General features: G+C 35.9%; 1 protein-coding gene across 1 annotated transcript in view; it reads left to right on the top strand.

The window, feature by feature from the left end:
* Positions 1 to 1,583: 1,583 nt before the first annotated feature.
* Positions 1,584 to 16,426, top strand: part of LOC150109484 (uncharacterized) — a 52,093-nt gene continuing 37,250 nt past the window's right edge. The window contains exon 1 of the mRNA XM_090408551.1: positions 1,584 to 1,879. Coding sequence (XP_090264677.1) covers positions 1,601 to 1,879 — 279 coding nt within the window. The 5' untranslated portion in view covers positions 1,584 to 1,600. The remainder of the gene's footprint in view (positions 1,880 to 16,426) is intronic.

The following is a 16,426-nucleotide window of genomic DNA, read 5'->3' as shown; positions in this document are numbered from 1 at the left end:
TCAGTGGCTGTGGCGTTTGCATACCACAGCGCTTGGCCGCACGAAGGAAGACTTGGTTTCGAGTCTAGTCGGCGACTAATGGAAATTTTTCTGAGCCTTTTTTCGACCGGTTCCCGAGTTAGTCGATCTCTGGCACAGGCAAGCGGGTTTTTCCTCCTGAAAACTCTGGTTTTTCGTTCCGTAAACTCAAGAAAATCGATCGTAGAACCCACATTATTTCAGACATTAAATATATTGTGTTAGGGTTAGGGACCACGAGATGGCGGCACATTTGAGCCGTCTCTCTTCACTGTGTACCGCTTAATTAGTGATAGCCTTGGGCCATCTATCTCGGATTGGTACCAGTGGAGATTGAACTGCCCACTCAGTCTCCAAAAGTTAGATAGGGCTAAATGTCCTCGCCTACTCCCGTATACAGGAATAAAAAGGCGTTAGCTGATTTTTATATATATAACTCGGTAACAGTCCTTAAAGCTTTTACATATATATATATATATATGGCAAAAGAAAACAAAAATTGTTCCCATAATAAGAGGTACTTTAGGCACCATCCCTAAAACATTGAAAAAAAAAAACATCTAAAAGCACTCGAGTTAGATGGATTAAAAATTGGGCAGCTGCAAAAGACCACTTTGTTCGGCACAGCTTTCATTTTCAGAAAGTATTTCCACAACTCTTAGGCCCTTGGATAGTGGTCGAATTAGTGGAATATAACCAGCCTGAGGAAGCAGACTGAGGAAGACACACACACACACACACACACACACACACACACACACACACACACACACACACACACACACACACACACACACACACACACACACACACACACACACACACACACACACACACACACACACACACACACACACACGCCTCTAGCGTATATACATATATACGCTAGAGGTTAGTGCCTAAGGCGCTAGCGTCTAGCTCATCTGGCCCCAAAAAATGTAAAAGCGATCCAAATAATAGGCATTGTTTTAATGGATAAAGTGGGTCTCCCAAGATGAGTCTTTTGACTCGGTGAAGTTTCCATAATAATAATAAACATTAAGGCCAGCAATAATCATAAAAAAGCACACTACATAAGAATGTATAATATTTATCATAACTAATAATATCAATATATGATAGTGAAGCGTGAATAATGAGAGAAGGAGATAAGAATAGAATAATCGTAGCAAAATGCAATATTTGAGAAGAATAGCAGGTTAAAAATACTAGATAGAAAGAGAAGTAAAGACGTACTGAAAGAACTAAATAAACACCAGTAATGGAAACAATAGAAAAATACAGAACGAAATGGATATAACATCTAGAATGAATAACATCCAGGAAGATGATAAACTACAAACCAAAAGGGTCGAAGAAACAGAACATCCTTATCTACAGGTGTCGCTTTTAATTGAATGACATTGAAGTAGTATGGGAAACAGCTGGATGTGGCATTTATGAGAATATTTGAACAAGTTTAATCGGTCTTGAGATTCATGTTGTTTTTTCTACAATGCATTGCTAGCGATAATGTTTTATCAAACAAATACTTTAAAAATAGCAAATTTTAAGATTTCTTTTTTAAGTTTATATTTTAGTAATGTATGAGACCAAACTTCAAGTTCTGCGAGTTATTCGATTAGCGACAATTTTGTTATTATTTATTATTATTTCTTTAAGTAAAGGAATTGCTCCTCCTTATTATGGTCTAGACCGACCAGCTTTGGAATATGAGTTGCCTCCGTTACCGTACGGATTTGATGGGTTTGAACCATACATTGATGAGGAAACGGTTCGAGTTCATTATCTTGGTCATCATTCGAAATATGCAGAGCAAATGAATATGGTCTTGAAGCAGTGGAGAAAGAACGTGCCAAAGGTGAATTTCAGTGATTTTTACATTGACATTCTGAAAGAATGTTTGATTTTTGCTTCCGTGTTTTAGGTTCAGTGCTTAGTTAAACTTCTTTTTCTTTTGATGAACGCGTCTCAGACATTCTAAAATATGAATGTCGGTTTAACACATGTTAATTCGTTATATGTGTTTTTAACAGGAGATGTTTTGAGTTTAACTGCTTTAAATTCTTAGTGGTAAATCTTCATTATTGCAAGATAACTCTTGACAGGATTTATTGCTCTGCAAGTGTTAAGACTCCCTATGATCATTAATGATTTTCTCCATTCACATAAGTTCCTGCCAGCTGGATTTAATTTCCATGTCTTTCATTTTATATATATATATATATAATCATATCCATCTAGAAAAGATTTATGTATAGTTAAATTCTTCCAAAATTTTCCCTTTAATAATCTGATTTTTTTTAAAAAAAATAACGTTATAGTTATCATCCAAGAAGTTCATTTATATTTGAGGTTATTTTTTATTGCTTTTAAAGATGATGAAATGTTCTTAACGAAAAACTAATATAAATTACATTTACTCCATTCTTTCAAGAGAATTAGCATTCTTTCTATTCCATATTTTATATGCAGTGACAATGCAATGGCTCAAGTGTGGCTTCTCAAATGTTGTTACTATGACCTCCTTAAATAATATATGAATTTATGCTATTTCTTTCTTGTATTATTGTAAGATTAGGCAGGAAATAAAACATGCATTTGATGGCCTGGTTGGTGTAGGTAGCATCTCCACTTTCTAACCTGCAAGCTGTGAGCGTGAATCTTTATTATCAGAGCCTCCTGGGAGTCAAAGACATCAAGAAAGGCCACACATTACCCACATCAGTTGCCATACCTCTCTTAAATTCATTGCTGGATGCACTCCCCACTTCAGAAAGCTTTTTCAATCAATCACTGCTCTATGCAAGAAAATTCTAGTCTTGCCTCTTTCTTAACTAGGTACAAATTTAACATCCATGGATGTTCTCTTTCCACCTTCTTTAAAATGAAAATTTTAATCGACTGGTATTCTATAACATCCTGTCAGAAGTTTATAAGCTTCTGTCATATTGCTCCTCCTGCTCTTGCTTACTAGTGTTTGGAGTGGTGGAGACAGAAAGTTGTAGGTAGATGCCCTCCCTCAATGTCTTTGAACTCCCTGGAGGTGTTACATAATAATAATAATAAAGTGCATAACTTGACACTTGCTAATGTTGAATTTATAACCATTATCATTAACCCTTAGTTTTAGCCCATTCAAATCATTCTGTGCTGCATATCAGTAGAATTCCTGATTTTTCTGCTTATCTTTTGCTTCATCAGCAAACAGGTAAACATATCCCCATGAGATCCTTCCAATTAGCATCAACATATAGATTGAACAACAATGGTCTAAGGACTGATCCCCAGGCACTAGCACTGGTCACCTTAAATCTTATAGGTCACATGCCCTGTTATACCATTTTCTGATACCTGTCAGCCACCCTCTTATTAAAGTCAGTTGTTTATATTTCAGTTCAGTATTGTCCAGTTTATTCAACAACAACATATAGTATACTGTCAAATGCTTCAGTAAAGTGCAACATAGTATATCCATTCTTTATTTCCAACTCAGCCTTAGCATTAATATGAAATATGAGCAAATTACTCAGATATGGCCTCTTTTAGTAAACTCTATACTTCTTCAAGGAAGAGTATCTAACTAATGACCTATTGGTGTCTCTAGAAGGTGAAGATTTTAGAAGAGTGGGTAAGTACTTGCATACAGAAATGGGTTGACAGACACCAATAGGTCATTAGTTAGATACATCAGTTTTTGCACCATCCTTATTATATTTATGAAAGTCTTTAGGTGATAGATGATTATTAGTGCTTGGTGTGAAATCAGTACTCTGCTTATTGGAGACCTGATGGTATGAAAAATACCAAGTTTGGTCTCCAGAGCAGGATTCCTAGATTATTTAAACCTTAACCCACTCGTGGTACAAAGTGTTATAGGTGTGCAGTTCTCTGCTTGTAGAAATGTCATAAGAAATGTACCTCCGTATATGAAATCATCCTTCTCAGGTCATTTTTGTTTTATGATAGCAACACTAACAATCTTAACTCTTTTTTGTTTTCGCACTCTTCCAGTAACTTCATGTTCTCTCTCATACTGTACTTGTTGCGTTTTCAAATAATTTGCCATTACTAACACAATTGTGTTTCATACTATCTTGTTGCATATAGCTTTAGTTACACTGTAGATCTTTTTACCTGGATAACATGCTTTTATCTTTCACTAGTCTAGTACACCATTGAGCAATGGCTTATTTTTGTCCCTCTGTGTAAGGCCTTAATCAGGTCACCTCTGGATTAATGTAGAAATTTGGGTTATCTGTATTTCAGAAAGATGAGCAGTGGAGAGTATCTAGAGGAAGATAACCAATAGTAGTAGGATACAGGGCCAATCTGAGAGTATCTGATGCCGCTAGGCAAAGAAAATTTAGATGCCCCTATGCATTGTCTCTCTCTATATATTTTGTCATGCTCACACAAGCACACGTACACCTACACATGTGGATATTTATAAAATGCCTCTAGGCATTGCCTAGGTTTGCCTAATGATAAAACCGGCCCTGGTAGGATAGATGAATGGAATATAAAGTTGTGCAAATTTTTCTTTACAGTATTTGGTAAGTGGGAAAGTGGTGCAGCATATGGTATAGGGTAGATGCATAATTTTTCATAACATGGCAGGAGGAAGAAGAAAGTGTGAATTAATGTTTTAGAATGATGAAGAGTGGAATGTAGAAAGGGTGGTGAACTGATGCTGCATGAATTTAGAAAGAGATGTGAAAGCATACTTGAGATCTGGATTGCAATCTTATATTGCAATAGATGGCATCTTAAAGAGGCATTGGAGGAAAATGAAAGGCAAGTAGCAAAAGGAGAAACAAAAAAGCACGAAATCAGGTAACATATTCTGTAATAATAATCAGGTAGATAAAATCAATTATAAAAAAGTATATTGGAAGTTTTTTCCCACTTGGTTAGACTATAATAAATTTAGTTTGATCCTTTATCAAAGAATCAAACTAAATTTACAAGGGAAGGGCCACTACCCAGATCGGTTCGCCCTTTATTGAGGTCTCGTCAGTGAGAGCCAGACCCAGAGGTGGTGATACCAAGGTGGAAGCAATGGAGAAATCATATATACCTATATGAGTTGCCAAAAGGTGTCCCACTTTATTATTAAATTACTCTGGATTTAGAGAAAGATGTTGGAAGTTTTTTCTCTCTTTTTTTTCTCTTTCTTTTCTTTTTTTGCATTATGGGAGATACTAAGACAAGGAGTGATGAGAGCTTGGTCCACCTTTACCACGAGTTGCCTCAGTCCTGCAGATACTTCAGGTGCAAACTTTGTTTGCTTACGCTTAGATAAAGGAAACTAAATTTATTATAGTCTAGCCAAGTGTGGGGAAAACTTCCAACATCTTTCTCTAATCCAGAGTAATTTATTAATAAGGTGGGACACCTTTTGCCAACTTGTATAGGTAAATATGACTTCCCCATTGCTTCCACCTTGGTATCACCACCTCTGGGTCTGGCTTGAGACCTCAATAAAGGTCAAAACCTGTCTGGGTAGTGGCTCTTCCCTTAATGCATAGCATTATACATGTTTGCAAGGAGATGTCCTTTGCATTTTGGGAGATACTAAGACAAGGAGTGATGAAAACTTGGTCCACCTGTACCACAAGTTGCCTCAGTCCTGAAGTATCTTCAGGAGTCTAAGCAAACTTTGTTTGCTTACTTGGATAAAGGATTAAACTAAATTTATTTAAAAAGTATTCAAATTAAGTGGATATTGAATCCAACATTATTTTGTAGCCGAATATAGAAACTACAATAGTTTCATGCCGAATATAGAGACTATAAAAGTTTCAGCAGGTACAAGCATACCAATCCTTCATGACAGGGCAACTCATAGTAAAAGTGGAGCAAGCTCCGATCACTTTCCTTAGTATTTTCCCATAATGTAAAACACATCTCCTAGGAGATGTATGATGTTATACATTATGGGGAGGGGGGTCACTACTCAGACCAGTTTCGACCTTTTTTGAGGTCTCATCAGTGGGCGCTAGACCAAGAATACTCAGACTGAAGTGATGCAGAACTTGTACTTTATGATACGAGTTGCTAAAAAAGTGTCACATTACAAAAGGCACCAAAATTACTGAAAAAGAGAGCCAAAAGGCTTCACTTCGGCAATGCAAATTATTCAAATTAAGTGGATATTGAATCCAACATTCTTTCATAGCCGAATATAGAAACTACAAGAGTTTCATGCCCTGTTGCCCTGTCATGAAAGATTGGAGTGCGCTTGTATCTGCCGAAACTTTTATAGTCTCTATATTCGGCATGAAACTCTTATAGTTTCTATATTTGACTCTCTTTTTCAGTAATTTTGGTGCCTTTTATAATGTGACACCTTTTTTAGCACCTCGTATTGTAAAGTACAAGTTCTGCATCACTTCATCCTGAGTATTCTTGATCTAGCTCCCACTGACGAGTCAAAAAAGGTTGAAACCGGTCTGAGTAGTGACTTCCTTCCATAATGTATAACATCATACATCTCCTAGGAGATGTGTTTTACATTATGGGAAAATACTAAGGACAGTGATTGGAACTTGCTCCACCTTTACTATGAGTTGCCCTGTCATGAAAGGTTGGCATATGCTTGTATCTGCCGAAACTTTTATAGTCTCTATATTCGGCAGGAAACTCTTGTAGTTTCTATATTCGGCTATGAAATAATGTTGGATTCAATATCCACTTAATTTGAATAATTTTGCATTGCCGAAATGAAGCCTTTTGGCTCTCTTTTTCAGTTAAAAAAGTATATTATTGTTTGTTATCGAGACTTAATTATAAAACATGCAATTGATGAGTGCGTTACTACTTTGTGTTTTACTGGCGCTAAAATAAAAAATTGAATGAATGTAATTGAAAAGCAGGAAAGAAAAGATAGTAGTTCTGATAGGAACAAATAATGGCTTCTTATGATACAGTATGTATGAGAGAGGATTTGAAAGGATTACAGGAAAAATTGAGAATGAAGAGTGAGAAAGCGGAAGTAGTTAGTATATTATTTAGATATAATAACATGGAATTAAGTAAGGCTGTAATGGCAAATGTTTCAGTGTGTAGGCTGTGTAGAAAGAATAATTGCAAGCTTTTCGATGTGTGGAGTGAGTTTGAACAAAGAAGGAATTTATATAAGAGGGATGACCTACACTTTAATGCATTTGGTATTAGGAGTCTGGAGAAATTGATCGGTATGAGACCTAATATGGAGAGATGGAAACCAGTTATGATGGAAAGGATGGTGAGAATCTGTGCATAAGAGCAACCAAGTTATGCAACTATATTAATGACATGAATATGCATAATAATGGAGGTGATTATGATGAAAAGATGAGTGAGTTTGTATGTTCATCCAATTTGGATTTAAGTGTATGCAAGGATGTCTATATAAAAGAAGCATTAGATATGAAAAAGAGTCTGAAAGTTGGCCAACTTGGTCATGCAGACTACACAGAAGAGTATATAAAAAAGCATGAAGATAACTTATTACATCTGTACACAAATGTCAGGAGTATAAGGAACAAAGGGGTGAGTTGTTGCCTTAATGAATGCATTATGGCTTCAGATTATTGCATTGTTGAGACATGACCCCTCAGAAGCAGATGCACTAACAGGTTTGGGTGTAAAAGGGGCACTGTATTTTAGGAAAGATAGTCAAGATTGGAGAGGAGGGAGATACGATGCTAATGATTTCAGATGATTTGAGTCTAGTTAGGGTAAAAAGCTATGATTGCAATATTAGTAACAGTTTAACATGTAGTAGTGAGTTTGAAGCTATATGGTGTGTGGTAAAATCTAAGATCAAATACAAGTGGGATGTTGCTAAAGACCTAGTGATGATGAAATTCATCACCAAATAAACCTAATTGGTATTAAACAATTATTCATTGTGTGTGTGACTTTAATTATCTGAACACTGATTAGGTTAACAGTGAAATATCATGAAAAGAATTAATTCAACTGTTCTGCCTCCAGCTAGTAACAGTGACCATTCTCTACTGGCTAGAGAAGTAGCTAAGTATCTGGATATTCCATTTAGAAAAGGTAACATGCCAAACTTCAAAGCTAGAAAGCATGATCAACTGATGCCGACCTGTTTGGCTGAGTGACTAGCACACCTGCTATCCAACCAACAGGTTGTGAGTTCAAATCACATTGTTGGCTGTAAAAGCCTGCTCTGGATGAGCTTGTATAGCTCCTTGAGATTATAAGGCTTGTCTTCTTTCAAAAAAAATAAAGAAAAAAAGATGAAGGATTGGAACGTATTTAAAAAATGCATCAATGATGCAATATTGGAATGCATCCCTAGAGTTCAAAGAATAAATAGGATGGAAGTGAAATGGATATCAGTCTTATTAAGCAAGAGGTTTTAAGAAAATCTCTTAATAAGAAACTCAACAAAAATTAACTGTAGAACTCGCACTATCTCAGACAATAAATATATAGTGTTAGGATTTGGGACCATGAGATGGTGGCACTTATCTACAGGCTCTCTTCACCGGATGCTGGATATTGTTAGTGATAGTCTTGAGCTAGCTATCTCTAATTGGCCATTGGTGAAGACTGAACTGTTCCCCTCAGTCTCCAAAAAAAGTTAGATAGGGTTAAATCAGCTTCACCTACTCCCTGTAAGGAAATCAAAGGTATTGTTTTACAAATACAGAGCAACCTAAAAAAACAAGCCAAAGAATAAAAATTCAAAAGTCAGACATATTTTTATTCAAATTCAGTAAAAAATTGGATATAATGTAGATAAATTAGTTTTCTACAACTTTTAAATATTACGCTATCAAATACTTTCTGCTTCAGGATCTATAGCACATGTTCAAGATGATCCCCATTTAGTTCTATGCATTTTTTGAGCCTCATGATAATGTTTTGCACACATCGCTTATAATTGATTTGATCTCTTCTCTGATTGTTTCTTTTAGTTGCACAATGCTGGTGTGCTTGTTAGCAAACACACACACACACACAGTCCTTTAAGTAACTCCCCAGGTAGAAATCAGAAGGTTTAAATTAGGACTGTGGGGGAACCACTTAAATTCAAACTTGAGAATGATTACCTACCTGCCGTAGTGTGTTGACAACCATTCTTTAGCCCTAATTGATGTGTGAGGTAGAGCACCATCTACTGCATTCAGAATTTTCCAAAAATGTGGGATAATATGATACCAGTTCTTTTCAAACCATCTTGAACACACTCACATAATGTTCCTTTGTGATGGTGATATTCCTTTTGTGCTTTTCCAAAAAAAGATAAAGCCAATTAGACTTCTTGAAGAAATTGCTATTCAAACAGCACATTTTTCTGAATGCAAAATAACAGTTTTGCATTCAGAAGGGAGATTTAACAGAAGCAAACCAAATTTCGAATTACCGAGTGAGCATTTTACAAGGGTGTACGTTCTAGGTCAGTGCTTCCCAAACTTCTGGATGTCAGGACCCCCTTTGGAAAAATTAAAATATTTCATGCCCCCCCCCCCCAAAACAAAATCGTAATATAGACTTATATTATTATAATATTTATTGTATTTATATTCAATACAAAACATACACAGCGAATATTGCAAAAATCAAATGCAAATATTACATTTTTAGCATCTTACATACACATTTGACATGGCACATTATCTCATATTTTTATATAGATAGATATATTGTTAATGTATATCTATCTATATAAAATATAAATTTATGTTTCATGTGCTTTGCAGTGCAAGCACATGAAACATAAATCGATTAGTAATAAAGAAAGAATTAAAAACATAAAAGAAGTTTAATAACAATTTAATGTGATGGATGTATTTCAGTACTGCTACACAAATAGTCAATATCAGGTGAAATATTTGAAACTGCAATTATTAGATTTCTGCATTGAAATGAAACATATGAATAAGCAGATATTTACTAATATTCATTAATCGCCGAAGTACGCAGGAAGCAAAATTTGTGAACGAACACCAATGTGCAATTTTTGCCATTAACCACGCTACCGGCCAAGACGTCTATAGACGTTCACGTTATCATGGATGCGAAGTGCTTATTAAAATTGTAATACCATTGTTATAACAATGAAATATATGATGGATACGAAGCGTATGCGGATGCGTATTTGATCCATAATCGCCGGTAAGGTGGTTAAAATATAAAAAATAACAAAAACGAAATAATAAATAATAAAGATTAAATATGTTTCTTTTAAGATAAAAAAAATCTACTTAGTCTTAAAAGATTTTAAATTTGTTTTCATTAGTTCACATCTCCCCTCAACAAAACCTACGGCCCCCAAGGGGGCCACGACCCACAGTTTGGGAAGCGCTGTTCTAGGTGGTGATGTTACAGTGCTAGATGTGACATTGACTGATGGGAATAGAGGTTGAAGAAATGGAGGTGCTGAAAATATTGCAGAACTTCAATGCAAACACAGCCATGGGATTAGATGGCATATCAGCCCAGTGGAATGTACAAGGAAATCATCAGTTTCTCTGACCAAGCTGCTTAATTTAAGCCTCAGTACTGGAAGGTGCCAATGAAATGGAAAAAGGAGAAAATAATCCTACTGCATAAAGGAGGCTCTATGATAGAAATAGCAAATAATAGGCCAATCAGCATCTCAGGAGTGGTGGTTAATGTATTAGAAAACTTGGTGATAAACAGAATACAGGACTGGAAGGATAGGATTATGATCCTTTATAAAGGACAACACATGGTTTTGTGAAGGGTAGGTCTTGCCTTAGCAACCTGCTTACTTTTTATAATAAAGTGAGAGTGGAGTTGGATAGGGAAAGTGACTAATCAGTGATGCTACTAGATTTTTCAAAGGCATTTGACAGGATTCCACAAAGAACTCTGGTGCATAAATTGGAGCAAATGGGGATGAATATTAAAGCTGGTGATTGGATTAGAAGGTGGCTGAGGAATAGATATGTATGGTTTATGGAGTCATTGAGTCCAGGAAAAGGCAGGGGGACAAGTGATGTACCACACGACTTAGTCCATTTTTGTTTAATTTGTACATCAGTGATATAGGAAATGATTTGATGGAAAATATTCAATTCTTTGCTGATGATTCAAAGCTAGGAAGAGTGATAATCAATGAAGATGATCTATCTCCTTACAAATGATTAAATACACTTCTAGTATGAAAAAAATAAATGGCTGCCAGTTTAATGACCAAGTGTAAGGTGATTTACTTTGGGATGAAGAGATCACAAGCTGTGTACTATATTGATGGGACTAAACTTCAGGAAATTGTTGAGGCCAGGGATTTGCAGTTTATTTCAGACAGGGAGTTAAAGTTGGAGTGGAAGAGGATGCTTAAGGGCCAAAGCTGTATAACTGAGTGGAGCCCTCCACATAACCTTTAAAGGAATGTGGAGAACCGACCAGGGTTTCTCACCTAATGTTTAATCTTCACCTTCTCATGGTACACCCTGTTATGTATCTACCTTGATGCTGAACAAACGAGGATCAGTTGGCAATTTGGGATTTAGCCAACCAAATTGTATTCTTATTGGCTAAACCAAAATATAAAATGATGGTGCAATATGACAGAATTTCATGCTTGCTAGGACGTCACCTGGATAAACAAGGTCCCCAGTTGTTTTCGCCAGGGAACCAGGACAAACAGCGAAAACTCAGCTAATGGAACAAATTCTAAAACACACCACAACTCAACATTACCAGAGTTCAAGATCGGTACTATCAACATAAGAAGCATGAATGGCAGAGAAATGGAGCTAGCTGAGGAATTAGTTAAGTATCAGATCAACATAATAGGGGAGACTGAAACAAAAAAAAAAAAAAAAAAAAAGGAAAAAACTGGTGAAACCTTTCTGAACAATAAATACAAAATGTTGTATTCAGGTAATGGCAATCAAGGAAAAGGAGTAGCCATAGTATTCAACAATAAATACGAGGCTAATCTTGAATGGCAGGCAGTCTCAAGTCGAGTGATGTGGGCAAATATTAGAATGGGGAACTGGACAATGAGACTTATTTGAGCTTGTGGTCCCACAGAAGGTTCTGCTAAGGTAGAAGTGGAGGAATTTTTTGAAGCTTTAGAGAAAGCAGCTCACACAATGAAAAAGGAAAAATTGGTCATTGTTGGGGATCTAAATAAGAAATGATTGTCAGACATTTTGCAAAAATATTTTGAGAAAATTTGGAGAAAAGAGCACAGCTAATAATAATGTTAAATACCTGTCAGAGTTCTGCTTAGGACATGGACTAGTTATTACTAACACAATGTTCCAACATAAAAATGTGCACAAATTCACATGGACACAAGAGGCAAGAAATAAGAAAAGTCTCATTGACTATGTTATTATTGAGAATGATGTTTTCTCCCTGGTGCAGGATCCCAGAGTGTACAGAGGATTTGAAATTGGAAATGATCACTATTTAGCCTTGAGCAGAATAAAATTGAATTTCATATTGAAAAGAAGAACATATAAGAAACTTTTAAACAAATAAAAGTTGAGCAGCTCTCAGATGTGAACTGCAGACTAAAATACACAAACATGATTGAAGTAAAAATGAAAGAATTTGAGAACAGGAACCAAACCTTTGAGACTCACTGGCAAGCCCTGAAGAAAACACTGATTTATTCAGCCAGAGAGGCATGTGGTGAAGTTGTCTGCAAGGATAGAAAAATCAGAACTCCATGGTGGATACAGGAAGTTAAAGAGGCAGTGAAGGAAAAGAAGAAAGCATATCAAAAGTTCCTGGCAAATAAGTCAGCTTGTGATCATAGAGAATATAGAAACAAATGGAAGAAAGCTAAACACTGTGTAAAACTAGCTAAACAAAAGTCATGGGAAGACTGACTGTGGTAAGAACATAGAAAATAAACATTAAGACAGTGGCAAGATATTCTGGAGGTTGTTAAAGGAGCTCAGAAATGGAGGAAAGAGTGCTGTAAAAGGAATTAGAGATGCTAAAGGAAACAAGCAGTGATTAGCACAGTGGTAAAAAAACACTGACCAGGCACGCAGTCAGGAATACATACCCATACTTGAAGTAGAAAAAGCCATCAAAGGCTTGAAATGTGGAAAGGCAGCAGGAGTAGATGTTGTTTGACCAGAAATGCTCAAGTATGGAGGTATAAAAGTCTTACAGTGGCTGCTTCATAGTTCAGTGGGCCTGGACAGAGGGACAAATTCCCGATGATTGAAATAGAGCTCTCATAGTACCTATATAAAAAGGAAATAAAACTGAATGTGAGAATTACAGAGGTATTTCTCTACTGAGTGTTCCTGGTAAGATATATGCAAGTATACTTATTCCTTAATTGTGGAAGAAAAGCTTGGTGAAGAACAAGTTGGATTCAGGATCAATAGAGGCAATCAGGATCAGATTTTCACTTTACGACAAATAGTTGAGAAATCATGGGAATATAACAAAGATACGTATTTAAGTATTGTAGCTCTGGAAAAGGTATATGACAAGGTGACAAGAGAGAAGCTATTTCACTACAGTTATATAGTGTCGATGGGGCATCATATCAAGCAACACTTAGTCTTTATTTGAGTTGTAAGTCAGCAGTTAGAATTGAAGGAAGTACAGGAAGGTGGTTTAATGTTAAATCTGGTGTCAGACAAGTGTGTACATTATCTATATGGATCACATTATGAAGGAAAGTGGTATTAAACCTGATATTAAAATTGGAGATGTTAATGTGTAGCTGTTTGTTTTATGCAGATGATGTTATACTTCAAAATAAATCTGCTAGAAATCTGCAAGATTGCCTTACTAAATTGAATAACTTGTAATAGATATGGTATTAAATTTAGTAGGCAGAAAAGCATTGAAAATATCAACTGCATTGTGAATGGAGAATCTTTAGAAAAGAAACATTTCAGCTACTTAGGCATGATTTTTAGGGAAGATGGTAAATTAAATATGGAAATAGACAACAGATTCAACAAAGGTGGTATGGTAGGAAGTCAGCTGAATAAATTTATATGGAATAAGAGAGATATAAGTCAAAACACTAAATTAGCTGTATACAAGACAGTGTTCAAACCAATTTTTACTTATGGATCTGAGAGCTGGGTCAGAAGTAAAACACTTGACCAAAGACTAGAGACTGCAGATATGAGAATCCTGAGAATGATTAGGAGCATGAACAGATGGCATCAGTGGCAATATCATATTAAAAACAAGATATTTATATTGATAAAGAACTTGATATTGTCAGCATCCAGGAATGCATTATCAGAGTTAATCTCAGATCGTATGTTCACTTAAACAGAATGGACGAGGAAAGATTAGCCAAACAAATGTTCTCTGCTAGGTTGACAGGATAAAGATCCAGAGGAAGACCAAGATATAGGTGGATTGATATGGTAAAATGGTCCTCAGAAGATAGAAACATAGGATCTGATGATGATGGAGTCTTGACAGATAACAGACTGATTTGGAGGAAAATTGTAGATAGGAATTTAGTAATGATGTAATTTTTCATGTAGTACTATCATATCCTCTGCACTTCTTGAGTGTACATGGCAGGAATTTGATGATGATGAGTTGAAGTTTAGAACTCATAATGACAATTATTTATGGATAAGGAGGTTATTATTCCCCTTTATAAGGCTTTAATATGACTACACCCAGATTGTATGCAGATCTGGTTACTTGGGTTTTGTGGGAATGAAGAAGTGCTGGAGAGAATCCAGAGGTGAGCGGCCAAAATTGTCACAAGTCTTGTCATGCTCACTATGAGAATAGATTGATGGTCTGGGCTTAAAAAACTAGGTGATAGGCAAATAAAAGTAGACATAATGCTAGCATGTAAGTTATTAAAGGAGTTTTATAGGATTGACAATGAAGACTTTTTTCAGTGCATGGCAAAAAGGGAGAAAACAAAAGGTCATCCCTCAAAATTGTATAAGAATATCATTAGCATGGATGTTAATACTAACTTTTTTCTTAGAGGGTTGCCAGAAGTGGTTGTGAGTGCTTCTTAATGAATGACTTGAAATAGAGGCATGATAGATATTGTGGGAATAATGAGTGGATCTCACATAATGAGTCTTTGACTCCATGGAGAAATAGTAATAATAAGAATTTTTCACAATCATTCCACACAATTGACTTGACTGCTTCCAGTGAGGTAATGCCTGTCTTTCTATTCCACCAGTATCAATCACATGTATCCCAATAGTTTAAACTGAAAGCCTCACCATCTAATTATCATTTTCTTATCTGGACACATTCTTTCTTTCCCTCTAAACTACAGTCTTTCTGGCAAACAGCTTTCTCCCATTTGTATTTATCCCATATATCCACATACTCAAGATCTCTCTTCCTGCATGTCCTAGATATCATGTCCTTCATGATCACTCCTCCTCACAACACAGAACTTTACTTTGGCACTCTTCCACTTCATTTCTGTTAACACACAAAAATTCCATGCTTCCTCATTCATGCCTCCTTCATATTATTGGTACATTCAACCACCAAGCAGTTCATTTGCACTTCCTCTCTTTTTCTTTCCTCTTTGCAGCCTCAGTTACACTTTCTCTTGTTTGTCTTTCCTCTTAAATTCCTTCATCTCCTTTTCATTTCCTTCACAAATGAATCCTCACTCTTCTTTCTTCTTCCTCCCCCTTTTCCTTCCAGTTTCTGATACTTTTTTTTTTTTTTTGAAACCCTACTCCAGAGACTAAACTGGGAACATTTTCAAGCCACTTAAGGTCTCTAATAAGTAAGGTGATAATCTTGCATCAGTTATTTAATTTTATGTATACCACCTAAAGACATTTCACAAGTACTTCTGCTCAGGCCTCAACAAATATACTGCCTACTGTGGTGAGTACATTTTGCCATCTGGTGAATAACTGCAGATGGGACAAATCAGAATCTTTTTATCATCATTTCCTGAAATGTACCCTCTAGGGATGTTCAGGCTACTATGACTACATGATTAAGTTTACATTATTAATCATCTCCTTATATCAACAATTTTCCTCCAAATTAGTCTATTACTTGTTAACACTCCAATATTGGCATATATTTTGGCATTTTAGGGCACTTCTGACTAAATCAATTGCCAGATCTTGATCTTCCTCTGGCTCTTTACCTGCCATCTTGGTGTCAGACAAAATTGCTAACCTTTCCTCTCCCATTTTTTTTTTAAGTGACCATACTACCTTAGATTAGCCCTGCTCACATATTCTTGATACAAACAATGTCAACTTCCTTCCTAATGTCTTCAATTTTAATATAATTCTGCAATTGATGTCATCTGTTCATGCTCCCCCCCCCCATCTTTCTCAGAACTCTTATATCTCTGTTCTCTAATCTTTGATCAAGGGCTTTATTTCTAACCCAATCAGATTTCATAACTTAACACTGGTTTGAATACTCTTTTATATACTGCTAGTTTGGTTGT

Source organism: Typopeltis vanoorti, chromosome 2 (genome assembly GCF_054136105.1).
Source record: "Typopeltis vanoorti isolate ZY-2024b chromosome 2, IOZ_Tvanoo_1.0, whole genome shotgun sequence".
In the NCBI taxonomy this organism is placed as follows: Eukaryota; Metazoa; Arthropoda; class Arachnida; order Uropygi; family Thelyphonidae; genus Typopeltis; species Typopeltis vanoorti.
The sequence above is the reverse complement of the archived record's forward strand: the minus strand, read 5'-3'. Positions and strand labels throughout refer to the sequence as shown.